This window comes from Mastigoproctus giganteus, chromosome 11, assembly GCF_048544385.1.
Source record: "Mastigoproctus giganteus isolate SK-2022 chromosome 11, ASM4854438v1, whole genome shotgun sequence".
Lineage (NCBI taxonomy): Eukaryota > Metazoa > Arthropoda > Arachnida > Uropygi > Thelyphonidae > Mastigoproctus > Mastigoproctus giganteus.
The window spans coordinates 70,691,582-70,706,060 of NC_143585.1; the positions used below are offsets into that span (position 1 = coordinate 70,691,582).

The window sequence follows — 14,479 nt, forward strand, 5'->3', positions numbered from 1 at the left end:
GTTATTTCTCTACAAAAAAAATTGAGAAATAACCAATTATTATTAAGAATGGAGCAAGCAGAAACAAAAGTGCAAAATGCCTCTAGAATTGTAAGAAGAGAAGCAATAGCCTTTCTGCTGTAATGTTTAAATGATTTATGATCTGGGATACTTGTTTGGAAACTTATTTCAAAGGAAAATTTACAGTACTGTTCTCACAGTTCCTTTCACTCATGGAATTTCTAAAGCTGGCATGTAAAAATTGCTACTCCATCAATTAGGATGTGAATTTATTTTTATTTATTAATAATCAAAAGTGAATGACAATTTGATATAAATCATAGTCAATACTAACCTAACTAGACTGCCCACATTAAAAAAAATATATAAAATGTGTTATACATAAAAACATTTAAATTATGCAGATATAATTACTGTCAATAATAAGGTTTATAAAGATGTTCCCACTGCATTTTACTTAAAGCACAGGTACCCAGGTGACAGTCCCGCCCCCCCCCCACTCCCCATGAAATGGCACTGAGCATTCCACATATACTCCATTTGCATAGTGTGACTATGTCAGAGTAGTACTAGTTCCACCCCTGTGATAGGTACCTTCAGCACCTTTGTGTACACTTTTGACATTACATAACCCCCCACAGGAAAAGCTGAGTGGAGCAAAGTCAAGTGATCTCGTTGGTTAGGAGATGAATGTCTCTACCCACCCACGGGCCCTTCACTGAAGACATACAGGTTTTGTCCTCCACAAATGCAGCAATTACATCTACCAATGAACTCACTTTTGAAACGAAGCCTTGTCAGAGAATGACTATTCAGGTAATCAGAAATGTTATAGTGTCCACCAGATCATGAATAATTTTTACACTGATTTGAGTAGAACCAATTGAAGCCTGAGTGCACTGAAATAAACATATGTTCACATGACTTTATTATGCACAGCTGAATTTAGCATTTATATTCACACTAACATGGTGCATGGACTACCCTGTGATTCTTTAGGAGACAGAATGCAGATTTTAAACTTCCTCTTCTGATGTTCTACTGCCAGCCTCTTCAAATTTTTTCATCCATGTTTGCAGTTCTCTTTGGCTTAGTTGCTGCTTGCCAAATGTTATGCAAAACTGTAATCACACAAAAGTGGGTGACTTCAATTCAGTCTAATTTTTATTAGACATGTAGTATACAATGGGTTATTTGTGTAAGATTCAACATTCTCACTTTCATTCATAAAAAAATATGCTACTTTGAAGTTATTATATTTCAATGTGGACACTACATTCTTCAAAGTTACTCCATTTAGCATGAAAAATTTGTTTTGTGATAAAACTAAAAATTTTGGCGTAACAAATGGAGCCCTCCATTTGTTACCCAAATAGCAATCTGCCTTCCATAAAAAGAAAGCAATATGCATCTAGTATATTCACCCGTGAAAAATAAATAACATTCTTCAATTACTGGACAGTGGATGGGAGAAGGTCCACATGCTTGATAGCCTTTTCAACTATAATATACAAATGCATCAACTATATTCTACAAATGCACAATTATGTTGGGATCTGGCAAATATGTTCATGCACCAGTAAAGCAGAGAAAGGTCACTGTCATGGTCTTAAATAAACTCCTACACAATATAAGCCTGATGGCACAGTACATTATCCTGTTGGAAACAGCCATTACCAGGAATTTATGAAAGAGTAAATATGATAGAATTTGCAGCAATGTTTAAATAGTATCTATCACTAGGTACTGAGTTGGCAATAATATATCTAATAATAGATAAACACCCCAAGCAGTAACAACCACCCAATTATTACTGAGACAATTTGTCAAGTCATGTTTGTCACTAAAATTTGGTACACCACTAAAAAAAAGTCTAATGGTGAGGTTTGTCTTGTGTGGAAAACATGATTTTTCTTTATTCCATTTATTTATTTTTCACTAAGGGATGTAGCTGTAAAGATAACTTGTGTTCACTGTGTATTTTATCTCTGCATAATCTAATTCCATTGCTCAAGGTAGTCTTCATGAAATGTAATAAATATTGCTATCACACACAATTACTTCATATAAAAAATATGGTTATTCTTAGATTTAATTTTTCACAAGAATAAATACAATACAGTCAATTCTGGGTACATCCCACAATTATTTTTCATATTTTATTTTAATTAATATACAATGCTTCAAAAGTTATAAAGGAATAATTTAAATTTTGATGCTGATGATGCAGATGAAACGAAATGATGTGGCTTTTATGTTACAAACTCTTTTCAGCTTCTTATATGCTGTGATTATTTGGTAGACAAGAAGAGCTACAATCAGTAGTTCTTATAAGGGTTACCAAAAATCAATATGGCAGGGGAAAAAAAAAAAAAAGAAAAAAGAAGAAAAAAAAAAAACCTTTCAGAATGCTAATCATGATCCATATCTGATGTTAGATGTAATTTAAAAATTAAGGAGGAAGGTGACGTTACATCAGCAACAATTACTTCCTGTCCATCTGCTATTTCTAATTCTGGAAAAAAAAGTCAAAATGAAAAACTATCATCATCATAAAATTTACAAGAGTTATTAAAATGAAATTTAAATATTGCAACACATTATTACAAATAATTTATGTAATTCATGATATACAATACAAAAAAAAAAAAAAAGCAGAAAAAAATTAATCCTGTCAACTGTTAATGCTGCAAGGAATATACATCAGAATACATAACTACAGGAATACCTCACAGTGCAGGTTTCGCTATAGCACGGTTTACAAATTGAAAAAAAAATTTAACTGCATTACACACCAATACATTTGATATGTATGTATGTATTATAATGCCAGCACGTAGGTCAATGCTTTATGGATTCAAGGCCATTCTGACCGTTGTTGAAACTCCCATTATATACTGACTCTGCTAGCATTCATATATTAGTAAACACTAGATTCCGAGTGGTGAGGTCGTTGATTGTGCGTAAGCTGTACAAATATTTTGTTGTGTATTTTTATTAAAGATCATTTTTTAAAAATGTTACACCTTTATACGCAAATATGAGTGGAAAGAAGAAATGTAATGGCACTGAGTGTTCTTCTAGATCCAAACATCGAGCGAGGTATGAAAGTAAGGCAGGCGTTGCAAAATGACATTCGTTGTTATAATGAGATGTATGCAGATAAAAAGAAGAAAAAAAACTGTGCAACCTAAGCTGATCAGTTATTTTTCAAAATAAAAATACAGTACATACTTCACTTATATTCTTTTGGTATGTACATACTGCAATAAAAATCATTTGTACTGTACTTACTAGTATTTTTCATTTTTATCATTTTAGTTTCTTTTTTTGCAAGAATTTCATGTGCATCAATTTATAGTAAACAAACACCTATATATTTTTGCAACTCGACCCATATAATTAAATTGTCGGAACGCATTACATTTAAATACATACTAACAATACCTCGATCAGCGCGATTTCGCATAGCACGGTATTTTTTTTTGGCACGAATTAACCGTGCGCTATGCGAGATATTCCTGTATTAACTTGCGAGTTAATCCACGTTTTTATTAGAATTTGTTTATTGCTATTTTAGAAAGACTGATTAATTACCCAAAGAATAACAATAGTGCATGAAAATTCCTCCTCCCAAGACATAAGAAACACTTCAGTTTCCAGGCCTGAAAACTGAAATTGAACTCAGATAATTTCCATACAATGTGTGTAAGAGAGCAGCAATTATTCAGTTTCCTCCTTCTCCTTTCTCTAGAAGAGAACACGTCCAGACTCTGGCTACACATTGAAGCTGGATTCATCTGTAGGCATCACACTGGACATCCCTTGCATCCAAACACGCTTCTCCACAATGAAGTGAGAGGAAAACACATCATGGGCTTGTGGAAAAGAGTTTAGCAGAATACAGGCAGTTCTCGCTTTACAAGTTTTTTTTCCCCCAAGTATAGTATGAACAAAATCGAAAATATGAACATTAATTGCAAAAAATGAATGTCATTTTTAAGGTCACGAGTATGACCTTAAGGCCATATAAAAGGTCGAGTGTGGTTTGTAAATTGTATTAGTTACCAATTCAAATCATTAAAATGCACTACACTTTCATCGTTATCATATGTTCCATTATAAGAATAAATTTTGAATGCCTTTGTGATATTTTTCTAAAGCACGTTTCTGGAAGTCACTACCATAAAACAATAAAAACAATTTGCACTTTCTGGTTTATTGGGTTTGTCTGTGCACACATTTAATATGGGTAGTAAACTCGATCTTATTGCATTTGCTATGATACCGATAGCTGGAATACTGTGGGTTTTTACATTATTATGGTGAAATGTGTTTCCCTTTACTGAAATCTTCAATCGTATAAAAATCAAATTTTCAGAATCTTCTCTTCATTCCTTTTTTTTTTTTTTAAGCTTCGTAAACTTCTTACTCCACTCGAATCGTGTTAGTTGCAATTTGTGTGTGCCGTTAAAAAATGCTTATGCAATCGTGAAATTTATAATTAAAAGAGAAGATTATCTTGGAAACAAATAAAGCATTTCTGAAGAAGACGAATCCTTATGCAACAAACCAACCAGTGCCGAGCCAATAATGAGTGATCAAGGAGTGTGCATTTAGTCAACAATGATGATGAAGAATAAACATTCTTTAACATTTGTAAGTCATAAATAATTTCTCTATTATTACGATTTGCTTGGTTTTACAGGCTATGTTTTCATTTCTTTGGATAAAACAATCATTGTTTAAACATAAATTAATTAGCTAACTAATTTCATTGTTGATAATGTAACCCCTATTTTTAACGTTATGTCTATGGGAAATGAATTCCCGCTTTACGAGTTTTCACTTTACAAGTGTGCGCTAGGAACGAATTAATTCGTAAAGTCGAGAACTACCTGTAGAGTAGATGCTTAATATCCAAAGTGGCAAGGAAATAAATTTTCCCTATTATTAATTTTTTATATTATTAATATTACCCATTTTTATATTAAAAAGATATTTTAAATTATATTCTTAAATAAAACTCCTCATCAGTGCTCTCAGTGCTAATGTTGGAAGATGGCCGTACAGAGTACAGTATTAGCACCTGAGCAACCTAAAAGCTAACTGGCATGCAACTGTTCAGCACAGTTTTTCTATTGACATTTTACTTGCTTTCAGCCAATACAATAAGGGAGATAATATTCAAAATTCCCAAATAATGGACATAACAGAGGTGAAAAAAATGTCCTAAAGCACCAATGTCACATCATGTCTTCGAGCTGTGTCCTGCCCAAGACCATTTTAGTTCTTTAGTTTTGATAAGAAAGTCCTTTACTTGAGTTTGCTGCCTAATCCTTGTGTTTCTCTTCTTATCTAACAGTGATTCCTAATATAATTCATTCTATTCTTCGCTGTGTAGTTCTCAGATTCTCTTCCATTCTTTTGGTGAGTGCCCAAGTTTCACTTCCATAAGTCATGGTGGGGAGTATGCATTGTTTCATTATTTTACGTTTCAGACAAATTGGGATACTGCTCCACAGTATTATGAGAGCAACACCGAACCCACAGGGTTCGGTGTTGGGTCCTCTGTTGTTTTGTATATTTATCAATGATATTGATGAAGGTATATCAGGCTTAGTGTCGAAGTTTGCAGATGATACAAAGGTGGCAGGGTTCTTAATGACAGTAATGGCAGTGTGCTACTGCAACAGGATCTAGATAATTTGGGCAGATGGGATCAGAAGTGGCAACTGAAGTTTAACCTTGACAAATGCAAAGTACTGCATATGGGTAGAAGTAACCCCAGAGAAACGTACCAACTGTGTGGTACTACACTTAAGGTGGTAGAAAATGAAAAAGACCTGGGAGTAATTGTGCAGTCAGATATGAAGTTTTCTGAGCAATGCAAACAGGCTGCCAGGGCAGGTCATGGGGTTTTGTCAATGATATATAGGAATTTTGCTAGCAGGGAAAAGGAGGTGATTGTCCTTCTGTATAAGGCAATGGTCAGGCCACACCTTGAGTACTGCATACAGGTCTGGAGGCCTCATTTTAGGAAGGATGTAGATTTGCTTGAGCATGTACAGAGAAGGGCAACAAGATTGGTGAGGGGAATGAAGGGATCCTCTTACCAAGAGGCTTTAGTTTTGCAAATGGAGACTAGGCACCTGTGCGGTGATCTGATTGAGGTGTATAAGGCCTTGAATGGATTGAGCACGCTGAATTCTGAAGGGATCCTTCCACTTGTTCAGATTAAGAACCTAAGGGTGCATAAATTCAAATTAAGAAAAGACAGATGTAGAATAGATGTGCAGAAATTTGCCTTTAGCCAGCGGGTGGTTAATTGCTGGAACAAACTTCCATCTGTCATTGTGGAAGTTTATAAGTTAAATAAATTTAAGGAGGAACTGGACAGGCATTTGGAGGGAATGGTGTGATTTTTTTTTTTTTTTTTTTTGGCTGATGCTGCATAAGCTCATACACATGCTTTCTTGCATCACATGCCACTACTACTACTACTACTAGTATTACGTGACTATATTTCCTAAATGCCATCCACCCAAAATTTATTCTTCTCTTGAATTCCAGCCATTTATCATTATTACAGCTAATGACTTGTCCCAGATAAGTATATAACTCCACCTTTTCAATTACTGCTCCTTCAATCATTATATCCCTTTCTGTGGCATACTTGTTCATCAATACTTTTGTTTTAGCCATATTCATCTTTGGTCCAAAATTCTTATTAACTCTGCATAACCGAATTAGATTTTTCTCTATTTCTTTGGGATTGTGGCTTATGACCACAATGTCATCTGCAAATCGTAAATGGTTTAGGTACTCTCCATTCATATTGACCTTTTTCTGCGACCAGTCTAATCTTCTGAAAACTTCCTCAAGGGCAGCAGTAAACAACTTCAGAGATATTGTCTCTTCGTCGAACTCCTTTCTCAATTTTAAATTTGCTACTGTCTTTGTCTAGTCTAATAAAGGAGGGAGCATTCTCATATATTTTCTTCAAAATCATAATACATGGGGTATCTATGCTTTGTCTTTCCAGTGCCCAAAACATTGCCTTATGCTGTATGGAGTCAAATGCCTTTTCATAATCCACAAATGCCATGCATAATTGTGTTTTATATTCATTTGCTTTCTCCATTATGTGATATTGCGTGAAGGTGATCCATAGTTGAGAATTCTGTCCTAAAGCCATCTTGCTCTTTCGGTTGATTATTATCAAGTATGCTTTCTAATCTGTTAGTAATAACCCTTGTGAACAACTTGTAGATGTGGGATAACAAGCTAATTGGCCTATAATTTGCAATTTTTGATTTATCTCCTTTCTTATGCAGCAAAACTATGATTGTATTATTCCACTCCTTAAGCATCACACCTATGATTGCATTATTCCACTTCTTAGGCATCACACCTTTTCTAATGCATTTTGTGTCATGTCTCTTCCACCTAATTTTAACAACTCTACAGTAATTTTATCTTCACCTGGGGCTTTCTGATTCTTCATTTTCTTCGACGCATATTCTACCTCATCAGGAAGGATATCGGGTATGTTGTATGTGTTACTAATTTGCGATCCATCTTCCCCACTGCTGGCATCATTCCCTCACTCCTTGTATAATTCTCTACAGTAGTCTTTCTGTTATTTGAATTATGCCTTCTCTGCTATTTATAAGTACGCCATTGCTATTCTTCAGTTTCAGTATCATTTGTCTTTCTGTATTACTGCTCATGGCTGCTAATTCAACTCCTTTGTTTCCCCTTAATGCTTGTTCTACTTTTCCTGTGTTAAATCTTCTTATGTCCTCTCTGAGCCTCTTTCTAATGGCTTTGCATAACTCAGTATACTCAATTTTCTCCTTGTCAGTGTTTATCTTGCTCTTCATTTGTCGTCTTCGGTTCATCATGACAATGTTTCTTGACTAATTTTTTCTTCTCTGGATTTCTTTTTACCTATAGCTTTCTTGGTTTTTATCACTTTCAGAAAGTTGTAATATTCCTTTTCGATAAGCTCAAACTTGTTCTTAAGTTCCAATACATACTGCTTTTTCTCCTCTTATGTTATCTCAAAGACCTTCTTATTTACTCGAGTCAGTTTTTTCCTTTCTTTTCTTACATCTATATCAAGTCTGCATCTTACCATTCTGTGATCACTTCCAACATTTACCTTGTTCAGGACAGTAACATCATTCACGATATATCTTCTGTTAGTGAGGATGAAGTCGATTTCATTAGTTGTTAATCCATTTGGGCTCTTCCATGTCCACTTTCTGTTCACCCTTTTCATGAAAAAAGTGTTCATTATTGACAATCCTCAAGATTTTGCAAATTCCAAAAGTTTTTTACCTCTTTCATTTCTTTCACCAATTCCAAAATTTCCTATAGTTCCCCTTTCTGCACTGATTTGTCTCTTTTCAACCTTAGCTTTGAAGTCCCCCATAATGATAGTGTAGTGGGTTTTCTGCTCATCTAGAAGACTCAATTTCAGTGTACATTTCTTCAACCTCTTCATCATCACGGCTCGATGTTGGTGCATAAATCATCATAACCTTTAGCTTGTACCTCTTAGAAATCCTGAGTGGTAGTCTTGACACCCTTCATGTACTTTTGAATTCCAAAATGCTGTTTTTTATATCTTTATGAAGAAAGCCAACTCCATCTTCGTTCCTTTTACTTGATAAACTTATAAGTGATTCATTTCTTCTCCTTGTTTCAGCCAAACCGATGATATTCCAATTCACATTTTCTAATTCCTTTTCCAGCTCTAATATCCTGTCTTCACTAATGAGTGATTTTACGTTGTAACAGGCCAAGTTCAGTTTCTGTGCAGGGCAGCCTGGTCATACCCAATGATTCTTAGCACCCTCTACTTCCACTCTGATCCTCTCGTTGCCATAAGAGGGGGAGTAAAAGCTGCTGGGGACCAAGGGCCATTTGTTTCGTCGTGCTGTCATGTGCTGGAGGGTTTGGTCTTTTTCTCTTCACACTGACCAGGCGTCTTGAAGAGAACCACTCTACGTTCGTTGCCACCTAAGTGACGTAACAAGGCTTACCATCGAGGTGTGCATTAGCGGATTTTAGGGAGGCAGAAGATTTAGCACTTCTCCTAAATCTTCTGAAATAGAAAGATATTGGGTCCATCAGTTTGGTTGTTTGTTTTGTTGTTTATTGGTACACTGACAACGGAGATCATAGTGCACCAGGGTCCATCAGTGTTTTAGACTGAGTGTCTGATAACACACAGAATGCCTTTTCCCCTCTAAGCCCCTATGACTTTCGCTTTGAAATGCAACACTGATTTTCTATGCACTGACATTGCTCTTATATTTAAATCTGTTTGCAAATGTCTTATTATGCCACAATATTTCCCATCACTTGAAATTAAAAAATCACATTAACATTCCGTACACAAAGCAAACATACTTTACTTTTCCAGATTTTATATGTGGAAAATCTTGCATATATTTAAATTCTACATAAATTTAGGATGCCAAAGAATTATAACATCTGTTTTTCTGTTACGTTGTTAACTAGGGGGTGCACATGTGAGCTTGCATGCGTGCACACAAACTAAACAGTATATGCGGTACTCTGTGCTAGATGTAAAAATTACACGTAACAAAGAGTACACATATACTATTTAGTGAATTACACATATTTTATGCAATGTAGACTAGCACCTGATGGCCAATTCATTAACTAACCAATGTTAAGATTTGTTGATGACATTAAGTTTTTTTTAAACATTCCAAATTTAATAGAGAAGCCATAGTTTTACTATTCTTTTGAAAAAAGGACAAAGAAAAAATATGTTATGGCAATGAGACAGAGGTGTCAAAGCAAGTCAAAAAGATGGGACTTGGTTGTAAATCCAGCGAGTTGGCAGATATAAAATTATAAAGTGCAAACTTAATACCTTTTGTCCACCAGCATATGTAGTAGTAATGGAGGCATGTGATACAAGAAAGCAAGCGTATGAGCTTATGTAGCATCAGCCAAAAAAAAAAAAAACTCAATTTCACACATCTAGTGTGAAAGTTCCTCCTTGAATCCTCATCTCCAGTTCCTCCTTGAATTTATTTAAAGCTATCAACGTCCACAATGACAGATGGAAGTTTGTTCCAGCAATTAACCACACACTGGCTAAAGGCAAATTTCTGCACATCTATTCTACAACTGTCTTTCCTCAATTTGAATTTATAAGGGAAATCAGGCATCAAGTGATTTCATAACATGAATCTGTTTTTTGTTGAGAAAATTTTTTTATTATTTATTCATTCTTATTCTATAAAAAAACAAACAAATAATGCCCAATGTACTATATGTATTGAGCAGTTGAGAAACTAAATAAATAAACATAGCCATATTTATTTATTTTTATTACATATGCCTAACTTTTACCTCACATAATATAAATTATGTGGTAGTAGTGGGTTGATATGCTAAATAAGCAGCGCCTGTGCCGCCATCTATTCTTTTCCTTTCTATTATATAAGCTGGTTAAGCTTGCATTATGTCAGTGGTGTGGCTCTGATCTAGAGTGCTGTCTGTTCTATAGATTATTTTTCGCTGCATAAGGACCACCGCCATGCAAATCCTCTGCATTGGTTGATCTATCGGAGAATGGAAGGGTGGTTTGGTTCTTCGATATTTCTGCCTTTGCGATGATTTGTATGACGATTGAAATGCAGCGATTCCATGACCATTATTGGCCTCGTGGTCCTCTGTCGATATGGGGCATGATGGTCAGTCTATCTTTTTGATTTATTATTTTGATATTTTAGTTTTTGGTAGTTTCTTTAATCTTTTTTTGGTGATATTTCACGTCTTTTGGAACTGGTACCTTCGAGGGGGGGGTACCGCTAAATTATTTATAATTGGCATTATTTTAAATTTACATTTTTTATTAATTGGGTTTAATGACTTAATTGACTAAATTATACAGGGGATTATCGACTACCTTTTGGTCCTATTATCTCTACTTTCCCTTCCCTGTTTGTTTATTTTATATTATTTTGCGTTTTGTTTCGCTCTGTATTATTGCCGTACTACTGGCTGATGTTTTTATTTTAAATATCATATTTATTTTAATTATCAGATATAATTAGGCATCATGTGGAGGATGTGCATTTGCTGCCTCTAATGATAGCTACATAGCCATATTTATTTATTTTTATTACATTTGCCTAACTTTTACCTCACATTATATATATATATATATATAATGCATATATGAGAATGGGGAGGGGGTGAAATAGTGGAAAATCCACTAAAGAAAAATAGGAAAGAAAATATTAGGTATTAGTGGTAGGAAAGCTCATCTTGTCTAATAATGACTTTCTAAAGTTGCAATAACTGATGGATGGACTGATTTCAAGAGAACTGATAATGTGTTAATCTAGGAGTCAGAGAAAAGAATACAGCCACTCCTTGGCTTACGTAATACTCGACTTACAGAAATTCAACTTTACGTAAGTTTTTGACGGCTGGTGCAAACTTAAAAATTGTGGAAACGTATTTTGCATCCCATAGGAATAAATGGAGGTATTGGTGAAAATATCGTAATGTGAACCCAATAACACACTGTTTTTTTTTGGTAATTCATTCCAAGAAGTTGAAATTTTTGCTATATAACTAAGCTATTTATCTCTCTAAAAGGTCATTTTTATAATGGAAATTGCACTACCCTTTCATCATTATCATATGTTCCGTTATAAGAATCAATTTTTAAATGCCTTTGTGATATTTTTTAAAACACGTTTCTGGGGGTCCCTACCATAAAACAATTTGCACTTTCCGATTTATTGGGCTTTTCTGTTAGCACAATCTATTATAAATGGGTGGTAAACTCGATCTTATTGCGTTAATTCCGATAACTAGAATTCAATGTTTTTATGTTACAGTATTATGGTGAAATGTTTTCCCCTTCACTGAAATCTTCAATCATATAAAAAACAAATAAATTTTCAGAATCTTCTCTTCATTCCTATTTACTTATTACTATGGTGAAGGGAAAGGGACCAATGGAAAGTGCAAGTGCTGGCAGTGCTAGGAAATGAAACAAAATTAATTTAGAAATGAAGATGATTAATTAAAAATTACGAAGCCGGACAAAGTTTGTTGTCTATTGCACAGAATTAGGTCTTGCTGCTTCAACAGTGAATACTATTTTAGGGACAGTGCACGTATAAAAGAACATGTTAAAGGATCAACACAATTAAGATCAACAGTGATCACAAAACAGCGTTCAGGTGCTATATCAAAGATGGAAGCAAGCGCCCCTGAGTCCAATGGCCATTCAAGCAAAAGCAAGAAGTATTTATGAAGATATTAAGAATAAGTATGGCAAACCCCAAGTCAAGTTTGTGGCAAGCAATGGGTAGTTAGGTTCAAGCATCGCACTTGTTTCCAAAACATTAAAGTATGGGGTGAAGTTGCCAGCGCCAATTTTGCAGCTGCAGAGAAATTTTGTGACGTGTTGGGAAAAAATCCTAAATCTCCACAGCCCTCAACTTCTGCAGCGGTGTGTTATCAGCTGGAGAGTTAATTCTGGCAACAATGCTCAAAAGGTATGATAGTTATGCCTGTCTCCTCTCTTTTTGTAATTTTTCTTGCGCATGAGATAAAAAATTGAATAAATAATTCTATTTACATGTTCGTCGAACATGTAAATGTTCAACTACATGTTCGATTGAACCAAAAAAAAAAAACATTTCTTTTTTTGCTTCAATCAACTTTGCGAGTGCTACATAAGTATTTAGGGAAATTCTAACTTACATAAAATTCCGACTTATGTAGAGTTCCACAGAACGCAACCCTTGCGTAAGTCGGGGAGTGGCTGTAAACAGCAATTCATAGACTGAATATGGAAATGGACAATGATTATGACATCGTGCAATATAACTTTACCAATCAACAATTTATGTGAAAAAATTGACATTGGCTCCATGGAGCTGAAGGTGGATCCATGAATAACATCATGTGAAATGAAAAAATACAATTTAAGCTTAATAAAATCGGTTTTATTTATTCGGTATTTTCATTTACGATCAACAATAAAAGTTTGTGGTAACCGAAGTAGGATGCATAGTTGAAATAATTTAAACTATTAACATTGCAATTGAAGAACAAGTCAATACATGATTGACCACACGTAGTAGATTTTGTAGGATCTGATGAGAGTTTGAGATCAAATGTTGATTCCATAAAGTCGAGGAATGGGGCATTTTCAGGTTTCTTAATGTCAATGTTGAAATCACCCACTGAAATTATTGGGATATTTTGAAAGTTGAATTTCCTTAACTTTAGGTATGTCTCCAAACTTGGGCATATAAATCGCTAGATTGGATATTAAGAAAACTTCATTCAATTGGATATTAAGATGATTTTCATTTGCTGATTGCACTGTTCTTTTCAACGTTGATGGCTGGACATCTGCTTCTAATTGATCCTGCTCGCATTTACACTTATGTCTCTCTCTCTCTCTCTCTCTCTCTCTCTCTCTCTCTCTCTCTCTCTCTCTCTCTCTCTCGCGTTCTGCTGCCGACTTTGGTGCTTGCTTTTCAATGTTAGATTTGTGATTTTGTCGAAATCTTTGAACATGTTTAGTTGATGTAACTTTTGGCATCATCACAACTTAACTAAATGAAACACAAATGCACTGCTCGACAAATGCGAAGTAATTGAACGAAGTAGTTACTTTAACGATTTGTTCAACTCTTGAAAACTAAAAACCCGATTTGAAATCTAGTTATATCTTTGTGGAGCTCTCAAAGGGCAACAATTTTGTTGCTTACTGTTTTTGTCTAACCTTTATAGTTTTCATGATATTGCAAAAACAAACTTGAAAATTCTCAAATTTTTCAACTCTCTCAACTGTGCATCGCTATTACTCGGGAATATAAGAGCTACATCAAAGCTATTTATAGATGTAAAAACTACGTCTCCTACTGAACAATTTTGTCACTTACTATTTATGTCTATCTATCATAGTTTAGAAGTTATTGAGAGTGAAAGTAACCAAGGCGCAATGGCAAATGACCAAAATGTGAACTTTTTAGTTTTTTCGAAAAAAATTATATTAAATATCAAAATTTCTAATTTTTTCTTGCATATTCGTTGACAGCATTATATACCCAACAAAATAAGTATAAATTGTTTATACTATTGTCTATTAGTTTTGGCGATTATAACAGCGGTTAGATGTTTCACTTTTCATGACAGCCTGAGTGCCGTAGGATACCCCCAGCACAGACGTTATTCACGTCAAAACAGAAACTATCATGTGTGCAAGTTTTTTTGCTAGTAGGAAATGAAAACTAGAAAGGAAGTGGGCATTTTAAGTTCTGTTGAATCAGGTCAACATCAACTTTAAGTGAGACTTTCAATATGAGGACTGAATCAAGTAACTCAATATTACTGATATTTTGGGTTACCGATACACATACGCCAAAATCAAAAATGGAAAGAACAGTGGTTT

At 34.6% G+C, this 14,479-nt stretch overlaps 1 protein-coding gene across 2 annotated transcripts in view; it reads right to left on the reverse strand.

The window, feature by feature from the left end:
- Window positions 1-2,394: 2,394 nt before the first annotated feature.
- Window positions 2,395-14,479, reverse strand: part of Uba3 (Ubiquitin-like activating enzyme 3) — a 97,212-nt gene continuing 85,127 nt past the window's right edge. For both annotated transcript variants that reach the window (XM_090385141.1, XM_090385142.1), the window contains one exon: window positions 2,395-2,515. In XM_090385141.1, the coding sequence (XP_090241267.1) occupies window positions 2,412-2,515 (104 nt within the window). In that variant the 3' untranslated portion in view covers window positions 2,395-2,411. The remainder of the gene's footprint in view (window positions 2,516-14,479) is intronic.